General features: G+C 41.7%; 1 protein-coding gene across 2 annotated transcripts in view; it reads left to right on the forward strand.

Annotated features, from left to right (window-relative positions):
- Positions 1–20,142, forward strand: part of LGR5 (leucine rich repeat containing G protein-coupled receptor 5) — a 273,312-nt gene that overhangs the window by 207,626 nt on the left and 45,544 nt on the right. For both annotated transcript variants that reach the window (XM_075344890.1, XM_075344891.1), the window contains exons 12-14: positions 1,293–1,358; positions 1,564–1,635; positions 14,756–14,827. In XM_075344890.1, the coding sequence (XP_075201005.1) occupies positions 1,293–1,358; positions 1,564–1,635; positions 14,756–14,827 (210 nt within the window). The remainder of the gene's footprint in view (positions 1–1,292; positions 1,359–1,563; positions 1,636–14,755; positions 14,828–20,142) is intronic.

Consider the following 20,142-nt stretch of genomic DNA (forward strand, 5'->3'; position numbering starts at 1 on the left):
TGTATGCATGGTAGATATAATAGTGTATTCTTCTGAAATTAGTAGTATTGAAGATGTATTCATTGAGGAGGATATTGTGTCTTGAATTAGCCAAGGTAAAATAATAAAATACTCAATCCCAAGTTATGCGCTTGAGCTCATCCAATGAAGTAATAAGTACAACTCCAACAATGTGATCACCAAACATGTCCACTATAAAGCAGTCCAGATGTGTCTGACATGCATTCAGTTATATCTGGCTCCTGTCCAGTCCTCCATAACTGTGATTAATTGGCAATAGTGATATTTATTTACGTGCTATAGTAAATTTCTATGATGCAAGGTAGCATTAAAGCACTTAAGAGGTAATTTAATTTGCTTTGAAGCTGCCTAAAAAAAAAAACACAGAAGGCTCTTATTCATGGAGGAGCTTCATCTGTATATAATTTGATTGCCTTTCTTGGATGTGCCTGTATTGGATTTCAATCCTAAGCTTTTTTGCCGTGCTTCACGGGCCAGCCTCGGTGGATACATCTATGTAAGACCTGTGTCACATCCGAATTTCTTGTATATGTAGTACATGGTCTATTCTCCACACTCATTCATTGTAAGGCTGCTTTCACACCTCCGGTTTCTGCAATGCGGCACAATCCGGCACTTTGCAGGAAAATCGCAACCGTTTTTTTTTTCTGCCGGTTGCGTTTTTTCGGCATAGACTTTAATTAGTGCCACATTGTGCCGCAAGGCCTTGCGTTCCATCCGGTTTTTGCCGCATGCGGCAGATTTAGCCGATGCGGCGGCCGGATGGAACGTTGCCTGGCACGTTTTTTCGTGCGGCAAAAAAAACCCATCGCGCCGCATTCGGCCGATGCGGCGCATTTTTCAATGCATGCCTATGGCGGCCGGATGCGGCAAAAACCGCATCCGGCCGCCGCATGCGGTTTTTGCCACTGCGCATGCTCAGTAGCATGCCGCAAGCGGCAAAAAACGGACGGGCCGCATGGGAAAAACTTATGCAAAGGATGCGGTGTTTTCACCGCATCCGTTGCATAGCTTGCACAGCCGGATTGAGCCGCACAGCTCAAGCCGGATGTGTGAAAGCAGCCTAATCTGTAAGTCTTTTCAAAGGGCAATTTTTATTTTGCAGGTCATCAGTCTCCAGAAAAAATGGATAGGTGTCTGATTTTGATCTAATTTATTGATCCAATGTGTCCTTTCAAGCAAAGTTTTGTTGCTGGATTTATTAACCATCGTCCTTTAAACACATAGTTCGCAGGACGCAGACGATAAAACACAATTTCTTTATTTTACAGAGATTTATCATATAATCTTATCAAGGATTTGCCCAGCTTCTCGGCGTGTCAGCGGCTTCAGAAGATGTGAGTATTTATTACAAGTGCAGGTGTTTTACAGTTAATTCTTTCACTGCTCCATAAGCCTTCCAAGGCATATCACTTCAATCGTGAAATACTTAATACCATTAGCCCCGTCATGTTTGGGTTAAAGGTGATATGATTGTGCCGAAAGGTTTGTTATGAAATTTCATGCTTCAACTCTGCCCTTCTAATTTGTCTGTCATTTCAGAGATTTGCGTCATAATGAAATCTATGAAATTAGATCCAGCACCTTTCAGCAGCTGACTTTCCTGAGATCCTTGTAAGTGCTTTCCCAATCTTTTACTTGTTTAATCCCACTTTATTTAAGGCTTTTAAACACTTTATTTAAATACACCATGAAATTAACATTATATTAAATATGGGCTCGTTCCTGTTAACAAGTAGCAATCTCTGGTGGCAGGTCATTGGTTACATAACATACACATTACTAAAATTAAGGCCTCTTTCACACGTCCGTGAAAAACCACGCACGTTTTTCATGGACGTATCACAGGTGCGTTTTGCCCTCCGTGAGCCGTGTTTATGGCACACGTGTGTTCTCCGTGTGTTACTTGTGATAACACACGGAGAACGGGAACTTTCTACTCACCTGTCCCTGGCATCGCTGTCCGTGGTGCTGATCTTCAGTCTGATCTTCCGGTCCTGCCGACTCCTCACTGCTGCTGCTTCCGGCCGCAGTGTAGTGAATATTCAATGAGCATAATGAGCGGAGGTCGGAAGCAAGTGACAGCAGCGGCAAAAACAGGAGGGCTGGAGAAGGTGAGTAAAGATTTGGGTTTTTTTTCTCAAATACGTGTGTTTTTCCGGCGCGTGTCACACGGAACACCTCCATGTGATCCGTTTGCGTTCCGTGTGACACCCGTGATGCCGGAGAAAAACTGACATGTTGACGTGTGGAGCACACGGGCACACGTATGCTCCACATGTACACACGGTCCATGGGAGAACACGCACGTGTGTGCAGACCCATTGATTTTAATGGGTCTACGTGTGCCCTTGTCGCCAGTAGGTGAGGAAACGGACATAATACGTACCGGAGACACGGACGTGTGAAGGGGGCCTAACATTGTATTTATCCTTTATATACTTTGTTTTCTGTTGTGTTTTCATTTCTAAATAGTGATCATGGTCAGGTGCTCAATACTAACGAGCAAGTTGGATGCTCGGAAGGGTTCGACTAGTGTACTGAGTACAAAGGAATTCAATTGGGAACTCGAGAATTTTTCCAGAAGATCTGCCAAAAAAATGTTTAAGTTTCCCATTGACTTACATTATACCCGAGTCGAGCCTGTCCAAGTGTCAGACTGATAGTTATGACTACCGAGCACTCGAGTATGGTAGTGCTCACCCATCACTATTTCTAATTAGTTAAATCATTAAGGTTAGGGCCAAACACAGAATTTTCCTCTTTGACAGCTTCAATAACAACATATGCGCATCTTATATTATATATATTATATGTATATATATATATATTTATCTTTATATCACATTAGCTCTATTCTAAACCTGTTGGGGTTTTTGGTATCTTAACTCCTTCTCAAAAAATGACATAATTGTAAGTCAAGATCGCTAGTGATTTACTGCAATCTGGCGTACAATTACGTAAAAGAGATAATACACAGCCAGACTAGGTATAGCGCCAATCTCTGCACTTTAATCATATGCTAATGTCAGTAGTGACAGCAGCATGGGAGGAATGTAACAAAGTTAGATCACTCCCCTTGTCTGCCCACTGACACCCCCGCAGCGCAATTGCAGGGTGCTAATGGTTGATATAGCAGCAAGGAGGCCTGACAGAGGCTTCCCTATCTGCCATATACCTCAGCCAATGCCAATCAAATTCTGCCAGGGGCGTGGCCTGATTGGCTAGCTGTCAGTCAAAGACTGAAAGAGAACATAATACTCTCTGTTACATTAGTACTACAGAAATTATCTATGTGATCAAAACTTTGTAGGTCCAAGTCCCACTTGTGGAACCAGCAAGTATTGTAAAAAAATATATATTTTTTTTAAATGTAGAAAAATATACATATAAATGTTAAAAAAAGTCCCAATTTTAAGAATTTAAAATTGTTTCTTAGAAAAAAAAATCCAAACCCTTGCAAAAAACAACACATATTTGGTGTCATCGCATTCGTAATGACCTGTACTATTTAATGTCTTTTAAAAAAATCTTATTATTTATTGTACATGGTAAATGTTATAAAAAAAATAAAATTCTGCCAGAATTGTTGCTTCTGTTAATTTTGCTTAGCAAGAAATTAAATAGAAATTGATCAACAATTCCAAAGTGGTATCTTTGGTTCCTCTAAAAAAAAAAATCCGACATCTGTATTCAAAAAATGAAAAAGTAAATAAAAAACAAGATACGATAATTTTTTTGTTGTTGCTTTTAAAAAAAAAAGTAATTTTCTTGTACAAAAGTATTAAAAATGTAAAAAAGATATATAAAATGTGTATTACCATAATCGTATTGACACAAAATAAAGTTAACATATCAATTATAAAGCACACTGAGCTCCATAGAAAAATGTACCGTAATTAAAAAAAAAACTATTTCAGATTTATTGTTTTTTGTTTGTGCTCAAAAAACTGATCAAAAAGCCCTATATGCCTAAAAATTGTACCAGTAAAAACTACAATTTGTTCTAAAAAAAACCCCAACAGCTTCATCTACACCAAAAATGGTTGAACACAACTGCACAAAAGTTAAAAAGTCACGAAATAAATATTCCCTGCACTCCTGGGCTAATATGTGTCAGACCTGCATGGTCCTAGGTCAAGCCTGGCCAAGACAGATGAGCAGATTGCTCCTTTTTATGTTTAAAAGATAAATCTACAGTTGTGCTCAAAAGTTACATACTCCGGCAGATTTTTTGCTTTCTTGGCCCTTTTTCAGAGAATATGAATGATAACACAAAATCTTTCTTTCTACTCATGATTAGTGGTTGGGTGAAGCCATTTATTGTCAAACTACTGTGTTTTCTCCTTTTAAATCATAATGACAACCAAAAACATCCAAATGACCCTGATCAAAATTTCACATACCCTGGTGATTTTGGCCTTATAACATGCACAGAAGTTGACACAAATGGGTTTGAATGGCTAATAAAGGTAACATCCTCACCTGTGACCTGTTTGCTTGTAATCAGTGTGTGTGCATAAAAGCTGAGTGAGTTTCTGGGATCCAGACAGACTCTTGCATCATTCATCCATCCACTAACGTTTTTGGATTGTGAGTAATGAGGAAAGCAAAACAATTGTCAATGGATCTGTGAGAAAAGATAGTTGAACTGAAGGGATACAAAAAGATATCCAATGAATTGATAATGCCAGTCAGCAGTGTTCAAAACTGGGATTAACAAAAAGAAAATCGGGCTCTGTAAAAACCAAACCACGATCAGGTAGACTAACAAAAATTTCGACCATAACTGTCAGGAAAATTGTTTGGGATTCAAAGAAAAACCCACAAATAACATCAGCTGAAATACAGGACTCACTGAAAACTAGCGGTGTGGCTGTTTCAAGATGCACAATAAGGAGGCACTTGAAGAAAAATGGGCTGCATGGTTGAGTCGCCATAAGATAGTCATTACTGCGCAAATGCCACAAAGTATCTTGCCTACAACACACCAAACAGCACAGAGACAAGCCTCCAAACTTCTAGAACAAGGTAATTTGAAGTGATGAGACCAAAATTGAACTACTGTAAAGCATGGAGGTGGATCGCTGATGATGTGGGGATGTGTGAGCTACAAAGGCACAGGAAACTTGGTCAAAGTTGAAAGAAAGATGAATGCAGCACGTTATCAGCAAATACTGGAGGCAAATTTGCACTCATCAGCCCGGAAGCTGCATATGGGACGTTCTTGGACGTTCAAACATGACATTGATCCAAAACACAAGGCCAAGTTGACCTGTCATTGGCTACAGCAGTATAAAGTGAAGGTTCTGGACTAGCCATCTCAGTCTCTTGACCTTAATATCATTGAGCCACTCTGGGGAGAACTCAAGCACGCAGTTCATGCAAGAAAGCCCAGGAATTTACAGGAACTGGGGGCTTTTTGCCAAGAAGAATGAGCAGCTTTACCATCTGAGAAAATAAAGAGCCTCTTCCACAACTACCACAAAAGACTTCAAGCTGTCACTGATGTTAGAGGGGGCAATACACAGTATTAAGAACCAGAGAATGTGAACTTTTGATCAGGGTCATTTTGATGTTTTTGGTTGTCATTATGATTTAAGAAGAGAAAACAAAGTAGTTTCACAATAAATGTCTTCACCAAACAACTAACCATGAGTAGAAAAAAAGATTGTATTATCATTAATATTCTCTGAAAAAAGGCCAAAAAAGCAAAAAAATCTGCCGGGGTATGTAAACTTTTGAGCACAACTGTATATGTGTAGTACTGGCATGATCATACGAACCTGTAGACTATAGATATCATGACAATTATACCAAACAGTGAGCGATGTTTAAAAATAAAAAATCTGAATTCTATCGTTTCATTAATTTTGCCTCAAAAAGATTAAAAAGTTGCATGTATCACAAAAAGGTACTACTAAAAAATGATGGTTTACCATGCAAGAAGTATGCCCCATACAGCTCCACTGACGGAAAATTGTATAACTTATGGCTTATAGAATATAGCAACATAAAGCAAGTGTTTTTGCAAGCGTGTATTTATTGTGCAAAATAATAAAACATAAATAAAGCTGTAGCAATGTATTACCATATTCGTACTGACCCACAGAATAAAGTCAACACTTTTTTTTTGCAATATGGAAGGACTGTGTTTTATTTACAGGTAGAATCCACAGATTAATGCATAACATTTCAGTCAGACTCCTGACCTTCATCAGATACATGGATTGCTGATGGATAAAAATGAAAAAAATGAGAACATTTGCGCTATGAATTATATGGCACCGCTGAAGGAATGGAGCTGTCAGTAATCTGTGCATCTGATGAAGGTCAGGAGTCTGACCGAAACGTTATGAATTAATCTGTGGATTGCACCTGTAAATAAAACACATTCATTTGCAACTTTCAACAAGTGCCAAGTCTTTTTAAATTGTTGCTATACGGGATGGGACCCTACTTTTCAGTAAGAGGAGTGCTGTGTTTCTGTTACATTTACGGTACACTTTTTTTGCATTATAACATATAGCATAAAATATAAAATGAAAAAAAAAATAAAAAACAGACAGAACTCCTATTTTGTTTCTATTCCCTCCCATAAAGAGTTTATAAAAGTTAGTCAATAAGTTATATGTACCCCAAATTGAGGCCACTGACAAAAACAGCTCATCCTGAAAAAAAAACAAGTCATAATATGACAATTTCACCCAATTAATAAAAAAGCAATGGCTCCTGGAACCTGACAATTGAAAAGTTTAAAAAAGTATTTTACATAAAGACCAAATCTGGCTGTGACGACAAGGGTTTAATGTACAAAACAAGGATGTATGTTATAGTCTGCTATATTTTTCAATAAATTTGTATTCTTTTTATGTTTTAATAGCCACCGGGGACTGAGCCGCATGGCAGACTAGTCCGACAGGTGGGTCCCTGAAGCCTTTCCCTGCCCACTGCCCACTGCATCGGATGACAGGTTTTTGCCTATATGCACGCACAGACAGAGACCTGTCATTCACTGGCAGCGGGCAGGAAGAAGTCACATGGACCCGCCTGATTGACTAGTCTGCTATGCGGCTCAGTCCCCGGTAGCTTCTCCCCTACTCCTGCCCTGGATAAGAGGTCTCTACTTATACGCACCAGGAAGATGAAAAATCGACCGCAAACAGCTGCTATGCCAAACAATTTCTTTTTTATTCAAGCGTTCTTTTCATCGGTGCAGATAAAAATGCGGGAGGTGACTAGGATGCGAGTCCCTCCAAAGGACGACGGCCGTTTCGTCTGTAAGCCAGACTTCTACGGGTCCACGTCGGGGAATGGCCGCACGCACCTTATAAAGGGGAGTGCATCCAGGCCACATCACCGCACATTAAAAACAGAGGAATGCACACATGATAGTGATTAACATAAACATAAGTGCAGACAACACATCCCATTTAAAACATGGTCATACAATCAATGTGACACACATTTCAAAAACAAACATGAAAACAGGGGAAAAAAAAAAAAAAAAGGAAAAAATTCACCTGAAAGGTACAGAGGCATTTATCAATGTCATATCAATACATAACCCATTATGTTCATATTATTCTTTTTAATGACATAACCACTCATTTATCAAAAGATCCAAAATGAATCCATCACTCGAAAATAATTTGCAAAAAAATCAGTTTTATGCAAGCCGGTATTATAAGAATACCGCTAGGTCGTTACGGTCATTCAAACCCAGGTTTCCCTGCGCTCCAAATTTTATTATCATACTTGCTTCTTTACGTAGCAATAACTTATGGAGATCGCCCCCTTGTGGAGGCAGGGAAACCTGGACTAGTCCTGCAAAGCGCAAGATGTTGGGATTACCTTCATGTGCTGTGCGAATGTGTTCTATTAGCCTAGGAGAGCCTTTACCTGTGGAAATCGATTTATAGTGCTCCCTAAAGCGTATGTACATGCACCTTATTGTCTTCCCTATATAAAATCTTCCACAGGGGCATACAATCACATAAACCACATACTTCGTCTTGCAGGAAATAAACTGCCTGACCTGGTGAGAAAAGGAACCAATTTGAAGAGATGTACCAGTGAGATGTAAGGCGCAAAACTTGCAGTGACCGCAGCGAAAATTCCCAACGGGCGAACATTTCTCGAGCCATGTGGACTGACAGGTCACCCTGTTTTTCACCAGCAGATCTCTCAAATTATTACACCGTCTATAAGAGACTAGGGGTCCTGCATCTGTCATACTCTTTAGATCCGGGTCGTTGGCAAGGATATGCCAATTCTTTTTTATGGCTTTTTTTATTACTCCATCTAAGGGGCCAAACCTAAAACTGAACATAAACCTATTTACGGCATTGTTAGTTTTTCTCACCTTTTTTGCCTTTGCCTGACTATGTGACAATTTTCCAATACCAGAAGATTGGCTGACCCATAGATTTTCAGAACTCTCAGAACACGCCTTCTCATACGCAGAATCAATTAATGTACTAGGGTAACCCCGTGCCAATAACCTTGATCTTAAATCCCCAGCTTGTTCTTCAAAAATCTCTTTTACATTATTGATCCTCCTTAGTCTCAAAAACTGAGAGTAGGGTAAAGCTACTTTAGTATGAGTGGGGTGGGCACTCTGAAAGTGCAGTAATGAGTTAGAGGCAGTTGGTTTCCTATACATCCTTGTCAATATTAACCCTTCTTTCACTTCTACCTCTATATCCAAAAATGTTATAACGTTGCCTCCAAAACATGATGTAAACGACATATTCATGGTGTTTGTACTATTAAGGTAGGTGACAAAACCTGTGAACTCCTCCTCTGTACCATCCCACACCATGAATATGTCGTCCACATATCTGAGGAACAACTTCACGTGCTTGAGAAATGGGTTTGTGCTAACGAAAACGTATACGCTCTCAAAAAAACCCAAGAAAATATTAGCCATAGCGCACGATACGGGGGTACCCATTGCAGTACCCCCGCACTGGACGTACCATTTATCCAGGAACATGAATGCGTTTTTTGAAAGCACAAAATTCAAAGCTTCACCTACAAAATCGCAATACAACTGCGTTTTTCCACTGCGAGCCACTGTCTCCCTCACTGCCTGTACACCCAGGTTCTGGGGTATCCGTGTATACAGGCTTTCCACATCGATGGACACAAGATTAAACCCCTCCTGCCAATCAAAACCTCTCAACAAAGATATAAAATCGTTACTATCCTTCACATAGGAAGGGATTCTTTCCATCAGAGGCCTCAATAACCAATCAAGATAGTGGGACAACGGCTCAGTTTACGAACCGTTGCCAGCCACTATCGGGCGGCCAGGGGGGTTGACACTATCTTTGTGTATCTTAGGTATAGCATACCAATGGGGTTTTGTGGGAAATTCTGGAATTAATTTTTCGACCTGAGTGCTAGTGAGTAAACCGAGTGTTACATATCTCCCCAATAAGCGTGTTAATTGCTTCTTATACTCAGTAATGGGGTTAGATTGTAAGGGAGTGTATGTATCACGATCCTGCAGATGCCTTAAGCATTCTTTAATATAAGCGGTGCGTGTTAACAACACAATATTACCGCCTTTATCCGCTTGGCGGAATACTGTGTCATTCCACGTGCGCATTATTTTTTTGTTGACAAAACCCCATTGGTATGCTATACCTAAGATACACAAAGATAGTGTCAACCCCCCTGGCCGCCCGATAGTGGCTGGCATCGGTTCGTTAACTGAGCCGTTGTCCCACTATCTTGATTGGTTATTGAGGCCTCTAATGGAAAGAATCCCTTCCTATGTGAAGGATAGTAACGATTTTATATCTTTGTTGAGAGGTTTTGATTGGCAGGAGGGGTTTAATCTTGTGTCCATCGATGTGGAAAGCCTGTATACACGGATACCCCAGAACCTGGGTGTACAGGCAGTGAGGGAGACAGTGGCTCGCAGTGGAAAAACGCAGTTGTATTGCGATTTTGTAGGTGAAGCTTTGAATTTTGTGCTTTCAAAAAACGCATTCATGTTCCTGGATAAATGGTACGTCCAGTGCGGGGGTACTGCAATGGGTACCCCCGTATCGTGCGCTATGGCTAATATTTTTTGGGGTTTTTTTGAGAGCGTATACGTTTTCGTTAGCACAAACCCATTTCTCAAGCACGTGAAGTTGTTCCTCAGATATGTGGACGACATATTCATGGTGTGGGATGGTACAGAGGAGGAGTTCACAGGTTTTGTCACCTACCTTAATAGTACAAACACCATGAATATGTCGTTTACATCATGTTTTGGAGGCAACGTTATAACATTTTTGGATATAGAGGTAGAAGTGAAAGAAGGGTTAATATTGACAAGGATGTATAGGAAACCAACTGCCTCTAACTCATTACTGCACTTTCAGAGTGCCCACCCCACTCATACTAAAGTAGCTTTACCCTACTCTCAGTTTTTGAGACTAAGGAGGATCAATAATGTAAAAGAGATTTTTGAAGAACAAGCTGGGGATTTAAGATCAAGGTTATTGGCACGGGGTTACCCTAGTACATTAATTGATTCTGCGTATGAGAAGGCGTGTTCTGAGAGTTCTGAAAATCTATGGGTCAGCCAATCTTCTGGTATTGGAAAATTGTCACATAGTCAGGCAAAGGCAAAAAAGGTGAGAAAAACGAACAATGCCGTAAATAGGTTTATGTTCAGTTTTAGGTTTGGCCCCTTAGATGGAGTAATAAAAAAAGCCATAAAAAAGAATTGGCATATCCTTGCCAACGACCCGGATCTAAAGAGTATGACAGATGCAGGACCCCTAGTCTCTTATAGACGGTGTAATAATTTGAGAGATCTGCTGGTGAAAAACAGGGTGACCTGTCAGTCCACATGGCTCGAGAAATGTTCGCCCGTTGGGAATTTTCGCTGCGGTCACTGCAAGTTTTGCGCCTTACATCTCACTGGTACATCTCTTCAAATTGGTTCCTTTTCTCACCAGGTCAGGCAGTTTATTTCCTGCAAGACGAAGTATGTGGTTTATGTGATTGTATGCCCCTGTGGAAGATTTTATATAGGGAAGACAATAAGGTGCATGTACATACGCTTTAGGGAGCACTATAAATCGATTTCCACAGGTAAAGGCTCTCCTAGGCTAATAGAACACATTCGCACAGCACATGAAGGTAATCCCAACATCTTGCGCTTTGCAGGACTAGTCCAGGTTTCCCTGCCTCCACAAGGGGGCGATCTCCATAAGTTATTGCTACGTAAAGAAGCAAGTATGATAATAAAATTTGGAGCGCAGGGAAACCTGGGTTTGAATGACCGTAACGACCTAGCGGTATTCTTATAATACCGGCTTGCATAAAACTGATTTTTTTGCAAATTATTTTCGAGTGATGGATTCATTTTGGATCTTTTGATAAATGAGTGGTTATGTCATTAAAAAGAATAATATGAACATAATGGGTTATGTATTGATATGACATTGATAAATGCCTCTGTACCTTTCAGGTGAATTTTTTCCTTTTTTTTTTTTTTTTCCCCTGTTTTCATGTTTGTTTTTGAAATGTGTGTCACATTGATTGTATGACCATGTTTTAAATGGGATGTGTTGTCTGCACTTATGTTAATCACTATCATGTGTGCATTCCTCTGTTTTTAATGTGCGGTGATGTGGCCTGGATGCACTCCCCTTTATAAGGTGCGTGCGGCCATTCCCCGACGTGGACCCGTAGAAGTCTGGCTTACAGACGAAACGGCCGTCGTCCTTTGGAGGGACTCGCATCCTAGTCACCTCCCGCATTTTTATCTGCACCGATAAAAAGAACGCTTGAATAAAAAAGAAATTGTTTGGCATAGCAGCTGTTTGCGGTCGATTTTTCATCTTCCTGTTGTTGGATCTCCTAGCTGCTCAATACCGACCAGCACGCTGCGCCTGCAAACCAGCGCTACATGGCAGTCATCAGCACGTGAGCCACTGAACTTGGAGGTAATCTGAGGGCAGGCGGTGCAGGACTTGTTCACTTGTTGCTACAGTCTACTTATACGCACACACAAGCAAAGACCTGTCAGTCACTGTCAGCAGGCAGGGACAAGCCGTTGAGAACCCACCTGTTTGACAGTCTGCTGTGTGGCTCAGTCCCCACCGGCTGTTTAAAGTATGTTTTTCTGTGAAAGGCCGCAGCATTTCAGAGTGAAATACACCTGGCTGGGGTAATACAGCCACAGCCTGATATACAGTCATATGAAAAAGTTTGGGCACCCCTATTAATGTTAACCTTTTTTCTTTATAACAATTTGGGTTTTTGCAACAGCTATTTCAGTTGCATATATCTAATAACTAATGGACTGAGTAATATTTCTGGATTGAAATGAGGTTTATTGTACTATCAGAAAATGTTCAATCCGCATTTAAACAAAATTTGACCGGTGCAGAAGTATGGGAACCCTTATTAATTTCTTGATTTGAACACTCCTAACTACGTTTTACTGACTTACTAAAGCACTAAATTGGTTTTGTAACCTCATTGAGCTTTGAACTTCATAGGCAGGTGTATTAAATCATGAGACAAGGTATTTAAGGTGGCCACTTGCAAGTTGTTCTCCTATTTGAATCTCCTATGAAGAGTGGCATCATGGGCTCCTCAAAACAACTCTCAAATGATCTGAAAACAAAGATTATTCAACATAGTTGTTCAGGAGAAGGATACAAAAAGTTGTCTCAGAGATTTAAACTGTCAGTTTCCACTGTGAGGAACATAGTAAGGAAATGGAAGAACACAGGTACAGTTCTTGTTAAGCCCAGAAGTGGCTGGCCAAGAAAAATATCAGAAAGGCAGAGAAGAAGAATGTTGAGAACAGTCAAGGACAATCCACAGACCACCTCCAAAGACCTGCAGCATCATCTTGCTGCAGATGGTGTCAATGTGCATCGATCAACAATACAGCGCACGTTGCACAAGGAGAAGCTGTATGAAAGAGTGATGCTAAAGAAGCCGTTTCTGCAAGCACGCCACAAACAGAGTCACCTGAGGTATGCAAAAGCACATTTGGACAAGCCAGTTACATTTTGGAAGAAGGTCCTGTGGACTGATGAAACAAAGATTGAGTTGTTTGGTCATACAAAAAGGCATTATGCATGGAGACAAAAAAACACGGCATTCCAAGAAAAGCACTTGCTACCCACAGTAAAATTTAGTGGAGGCTCCATCATGCTTTGGAGCTGTGTGGCCAATGCCGGCACCGGGAATCTTGTTAAAGTTGAGGGTCGCATGGATTCAACTCAGTATCAGCAGATTCTTGACAATAATGTGCAAGAATCAGTGACGAAGTTGAAGTTACGCAGGGGATGGACATTCCAGCAAGACAATGATCCAAAACACCGCTCCAAATCTACTCAGGCATTCATGCAGAGAAACAATTACAATGTTCTGGAATGGCCATCCCAGTCCCCAGACCTGAATATCATTGAAAATCTGTGGGATGATTTGAAGCGTGCTGTCCATGCTCGGCGACCATCAAACTTAACTGAAATGGAATTGTTTTGTAAACAGGAATGGTCAAATATACCTTCATCCAGGATCCAGGCACTCATTAAAAGCTACAGGAAGCGACTAGAGGCTATTATTTTTGCAAAAGGAGGATCTACAAAATATTAATATCACTTTTATGTTGAGGTGCCCATACTTTTGCATCGGTCAAATTTTGTTTAAATGCGGATTGCACATTTTTTGTTAGTACAATAAACCTCATTTCTATCCAGAAATATTACTGAGTCCATCAGTTATTAGATATATGAAACTGAAATAGCTGTGGCAAAAACCCAAATTGTTATAAAGAAAAAAGGTTAACATTAATAGGGGTGCCCAAACTTTTTCATATGACTGTATGTTGCCCACTTTTTGGGCAGCATGTATAAGTTGTCAGGTTCCCTTTAAAAGCCACAAACTGGATCAGGGAAGAATATTAGAATGTGCAAAAATGCATTTATAGATGTAAAATCATATGATGTACAACATACAAAATATGTTATATACACAATGTTTGAACGACCATTGCTGTCTAGATATGTTAGGTCCTAAATACCAAAATACGAAAAATGGCCAGGTACCCAATAAAATAAGTTATTGCCCCAAGCCTACATAGCAGCACATTTTAACAAGAGACACATAAATCGCAATGTAATACCACTATTGTTAATAAATACAGGGTACAAGGAACACGAGTATCAAAGAAAGAAAAAGTTGTCATCAAACCCAGATTTCTAGGACAAAATTGCTGCCAGGAAAAAATACACACATATACTGTATATTGATTCCATAAAAATGGTAAATTTTGTATAGGGTGAGGGTTACAAAGACTTCACCAAATTAAAACTGCACAACACCCAAGAGTTCAAAGCAACAAATACAATAAAAAATTGTTTATATAAATACATGACACATCAGTACCAGAATGGGGACTGCACTCAGCACGCATTTTGTTACCATAGATGCTTTATCAAGAGAACAGTTTATAAAGGGCTAAACACACCCTTTTCCTCTCCAACAGCTTTAGTATCTATGTGACATATACATATCTCATATATATATCAGCATAATCAGTGGCCTTTTCTAAACCTGTTGTAGTTTTTGGTATCGAAATATACACGATCCAGTAGGGTAGTATGCCAGTATACTTGAGGTAAGAATTGTCCACCATGTTTTTCATTATATTTATATTCTTTTGCATATGCCTATTGTTTATATGTTCTTTTTGTGTTTACAGGGACTTGGCCTGGAACAAAATTACATATGTTCATCCTCACTCATTTTCATCTTTACCTTCCCTTATCAAATTGTGAGTTGCATTTGAAACCATAAAATCCTAACTTATTCCATGATGGTAAAGGCATTATTTGTGTGTTTTGTTTGCCCAATTTCTAAATATCCAACTCTAAGGGGCACTTTGCACGCTGCGACATCACAGGCCGATGCTGCGATGCCGAGCGCGATAGTCCCCACCCCCGTCGCAGCGGCGATATCCTTGTGATAGCTGCCGTAGCGAACATTATCGCTACAGCAGCTTCACATGGACTCACCTGTCCTGCGACCGTCGCTCTGGCCGGCGACCCGCCTCCTTGTTAAGGGGGCGGGTCGTGCGGCGTCATAGCGACGTCACAAGCCAGGCGGCCAATCGGAGCGGAGGGGCGGAGATGAGTGGGATGTAAACATCCCGCCCATCTCCTTCCTTCCGCATATCCTACGGAAGCCGCAGTGACGCCGGTAGGAGATGTTCCTCGCTCCTGCGGCTTCACACACAGCGATGTATGCTGCCGCAGGAGCGAGGAACAACATCGGACTGTCGCGTCAGCGTAATCATGGATTACGCCGACGCTGCACCGATGATACGATTACGACGCTTTTGCGCTCGTTAATCGTATCATCGAGCCTTTACACACTACGATGTCGCATGCGATGCCGGAAGTACGTCATTTTCAATTTGACCCCACCGACATCGCACCTGCGATGTCGTAGTGTGCAAAGCCCGCCTAAGACAAATTTCTGTGCAATATATTAAAGGAAAAAGGTTCCCAACGTTTCTGAATGTAACATGGACAAAGTTGGATTACGGGGCTAGACTGCAGTCTTATCTGATTTGATAGGTTTTTATTCAACAATAACGTCATGCCCCTTTTTGCCTACCACGTATACTGGGTGTTGTCAACTTTTTCCACTCATTATTCATAATACAGAAAAAATGCTTGGCACTGTCCTGACACACCTATAAGAGGACTCACCCTTTGGCTCGCAGTATGGTGCTGCTCTGCTACAAATTCCAGGCAACTTGAAATCCCAAAAATAAGTAGAAAATAGTGGCACTTCTCCATGAAAAACAACTTTATTTAATGAATAGCATAACACCACTAAAATTGCTGTGCTTGGGACAACAAACAAAGCTTTATGAAGACACACTGATACTCCTTCTAGGCAGGTGGAATTGGAGAGCGGCTAGGGGAGGCAGTAGTAGTTGTGTGTACAGGGGTTGCCACTCCACTGCAGGGATACTTTCGCCACAGTCCATTCTTTCCACTGAGTCAATGAATCAGACACAGATGCACTTCTTTTAAACAGCGGAACTTTGCTTGCTTTCTCTCCATGGGTACTTTCAATTCGCATAATACGGGCACCACTTCTGACCCTGACAGGGTTCCCTCCAGACTCCGTTCCATCATTAAATTTACTGGCCGACCACTTTCCTGGCACCTACGCTTCTTTGAATGCCACTAGGCCCCTCATTCTCCTGTCTCATGTCACACTGGACTAGCCAATTAAAAAAGTCATTTAACCACTCCGTCCCACCCACAGGGATTTGGCTTGCGATATTGTAGGGGCTTATTCCGACAGCACTCCTCCGCCTGTGCCTCTGGCCAGAACCTACTTTTCTCCTTTAACAGCCAACTGAAATTCGGTTTCACAGGAAAATTCTTTGGGTTTTCAATGCTGGAAAGACAGATGCCACCCCAACCGTCCGGACTCAGCCCCTCATCTGGGGATACAGTTAACAAACAGTCCTCTAAAGAGCAGGACCCCACGTGCCCGGTGTCAAAGGGTTGAACCTTAGGCTCTTCTATATCAAATCTTTTGGGCTTCTTATCTCTTTCTCCTACTAGGGACTCCCCTGCCCTCCTTCTACATCCTGCCCTCTTTATACTCTGACCCCTCCTTTTACTTAACCCCTTACTTCCTAGAGGTGTCAGGAAAGCAGTAGCTGGTTCACCTTGCCACCTATTGGCTATTTACCAACTTACACAATACAGACTAATACATTTGACAAACCTTCCCATATTACAGAATGCCTACTCCTTGTCCTGCCAGCTGGTTCTCTCTATTTTGTTGTTGTATATGAGAAACACCTAGTATGTGTAAAGTAAGGCAATAAGTAATCTAATGCCAGTATTTGCAGCTAGTAATAGTGTCTGTAGAATTTGACAGCCCTGTATCTAATACAGTGTAATGTTAGTATAGGGCATGGGTCCCCAATTCCAGTCCTCAAGGGCCGCAAACAGTGCATGTTTTCAGGATTTCCTTAGTATTGCACATGTGATAATTTAATCACCTGCACAGTTGATGATTCCAACACCCATGCAATGCTAAGGAAATCCTGAAAACATGCACTGTTGGCGGCCCTCGAGGACTGGAGTTGGGGAACCCTGGTATAGGGTGTTACCTGCAGTCTATGCCTATTTTATGCCATACATTTTTTGTCATTCTGTTGACAAAATCTACTGCATTTGTGATGACAAACTTTTGTAATTATAAAAAATGTAATCTAGTACTGTATGGTCTTCACCAAAATCATGTGCAATTACAGCAAAGTAATGGTGTAAAAAGGTCAAAAACATAACATGGACAAAACTGAATTCATCATCTTTACCCTATCTCACTCATCCTCCCAACAAATCTGTCCATCAAAGTCATTGACTGCTCTCCCTGAACAGTCCCACAAGCTCGCTGCCTTGGATTAACCCTTAACTCTGCTCTCTCCTTCAAACCACATATCCAAGCCCTCTTCATCTCCTGCTGACTCCAACTCAAAAATATTTTCCAGATCCGTACACTCCTTAACCAAGAATCTGCAAAAACAGTAGTGTATGTATGCCTTGTCATCTTCCTCGACTACTACAACCTCCTGCTCTGTGGCCTCATTTCTAAAACTCTTGCACCCTCCACTCTATCCTAAACTTTGCTACCCGACTAATCCACCTCTCCCCTCTCTATTCTCCTCTCTGCCAGTCCAAAACCCTAACCATGACATACAAAGCCATCCTCAACCTGTGTTCACTATACATCTGCGACCTAGTTTCCAAGTACTAACTGGCATGCAACCTCTGATCGTCACAATATCTCCTTCTCTACTCCCCTCTTATTTCTTCCCACAATCACATACAAGATTTCTCCTGTGCATCCCCCATACTTTGCAACTCTCTACTCCAACATATCAAACTCTCACCTACCGTGGAAACAATCAGGAACCTGAAGGACAACCTCTTCCAACAAGCCTACAACCTGGAGTAACCCTTTTTCCACTATAGCACTGCCTGACCAGCTCTACCCTCACATACTGTATCTTCACCTGTCTCTTGTGGATTGTAAGCTCTCGCAGGCAGGGTCTTTTCTCCTCCTGTACCAGTTAGGGACTTGTATTGTTCATGAGTATTATCAATGTTATTTATTATGTATACCCCCTTTCACATGTAAAGAGTCATGTGAATAAATGGTACTATAATAATAAATAATAGTAATAAAAAAATCCATGAAGCTAAAACAACTACCGGTACATCAGTGATATTTATGTATCAATAGCAATATGCAAAGTGAACAAAATTTAAATCAAATCAATGTTTGGTATGACCACCACTTGCCTTTTATACAGCATCAATTATTCCAGGTACACTTGAACATTGTTCCAGTTAGGGTGTACCATGCAATGTAAAGAATCAACCACAGATCTTCTGTCAAAGATCAAAACCTTCTATCTTTCATGAAATACCAGACAGTCTTGGTGAGGATAAGAATGGGTCTTTGTGGGAGCCATATCATCACTTCAGGACTTGTTCTTCTTTACATTGACTATAATTCTTAATGACATTGGCTGTATGTCTTAAGCGGGCTTTACACGCTACGATATGTCGTCGGGGTCACGTCGTTAGTGACATACATCCGGTATCGTTTGACATATCATAGCGTGTGACAGCTACGAGCAACTGTGAACGAGCAAAAATACTCACCTTATCGTTGCTCGTTGACACATCGCTCATTTTCAAAAAATCGATCGTCCTTCTGCGCGCCGGTTGTTCATCGTTCCCGAGGCAGCACACATCGCTCCGTGTGATACTCTGGGAACGATGAACTGCAGCTTACCTGCGGCCGCCGGCAATGCGGAAGGAAGAAGGTGGGCGGGATGTTATTTCCCGCTCATCTCCGCCCCTCCGCTTCCATTGGGCGGCCGCTGTGTGACGTCGCTGTGACGCCAAACGTTCCTCCCCCTTCAGGAAGAGGATGTTCACCGCTCACAGCGAGGTCGTTCGGGAGGTAAGTACGTGTGACGGGGGTTACCGACTTTGTGCGACACGGGCAACAAATTGCCCGTAACGCACAAACAACGGGGGCGGGTGCGTTCGCATATCAGATGCTGGCAACTAACTTTAGCGTGTAAGTGATGGGCAGCACATGACGACACTGCCATCTATCCTTGGTAACAGGCACCAAAGGTAGGAGCAGGGTCTCCGATGACAGCAGGAGCAGTGAATATTCATTTCTCCATTAAAGTGAAATGAATATTCACAGCTCACCATGGCCATAATCCCACCCATCTCTCGGCGGCCGCATCAGTAAAAATTTTCAGTCATTTACTCTCACTGACTTTAGTGTTTAGACATAGGTGGGATTATGGCCGTGGGGAGCAGTGAATATTCATTTTCCTTAAATGGAGAAATGAATGTTCACTGCTCCTGCCACTGTCAGCTTCGCGCCGGTGAGCTAAATGCACAAGCGCGAGATTATGGGCGGGTACGAGCATGGCGCTGGTGAGGTCATGCACATCACCAACTAAAAATCTCGCGCCTGTGTATTTAGCTCACCGGCGCGAGCAAGGGCAGCTGTTTTCTGCTCCAGCCACGATATGGCAGGGTGAACTGCGCTGTGCCTGCGCGAGCCGACATAACTGCACAGGCGCAAGATTTGAAAATGCGACGAGGAGGATGACAGAGGGCGTCATCCCGTCAATCAAGGAAGGAGGACGGCGATCAGCGGCAGGAGGGGGATAAAGGACCAGAAAATGAGCCTGCCCATCTGGCCAACACAGGTAATTAGCATACCTAACGGCCAAGTTTTATAAAGTTATTTTTGGAGTCTGGAAGGGGAGTCAGGGCTAAGGTGCACCTTCATAGAATGCAGCCCAGGAGCTGTAGAAGGTGATTCTTTTAGTTTAATAGGTAAATATCTGGTGACAGGTTCCCTTTAAAGACCCCTTGTGGCAAGATTGGCCCTTCGCAATCATAATCTCAGGTGCCTATCATTGCCATGGTACCCTGAGGCTGTTGGATGATCCCAGGGTATGGTGGCCTGTTCAAGCCTAAATCCTTAAATACTCTGGTTGTTTGTGAATCAGCT

This window comes from Anomaloglossus baeobatrachus, chromosome 4, assembly GCF_048569485.1.
Source record: "Anomaloglossus baeobatrachus isolate aAnoBae1 chromosome 4, aAnoBae1.hap1, whole genome shotgun sequence".
Classification (NCBI taxonomy): domain Eukaryota; kingdom Metazoa; phylum Chordata; class Amphibia; order Anura; family Aromobatidae; genus Anomaloglossus; species Anomaloglossus baeobatrachus.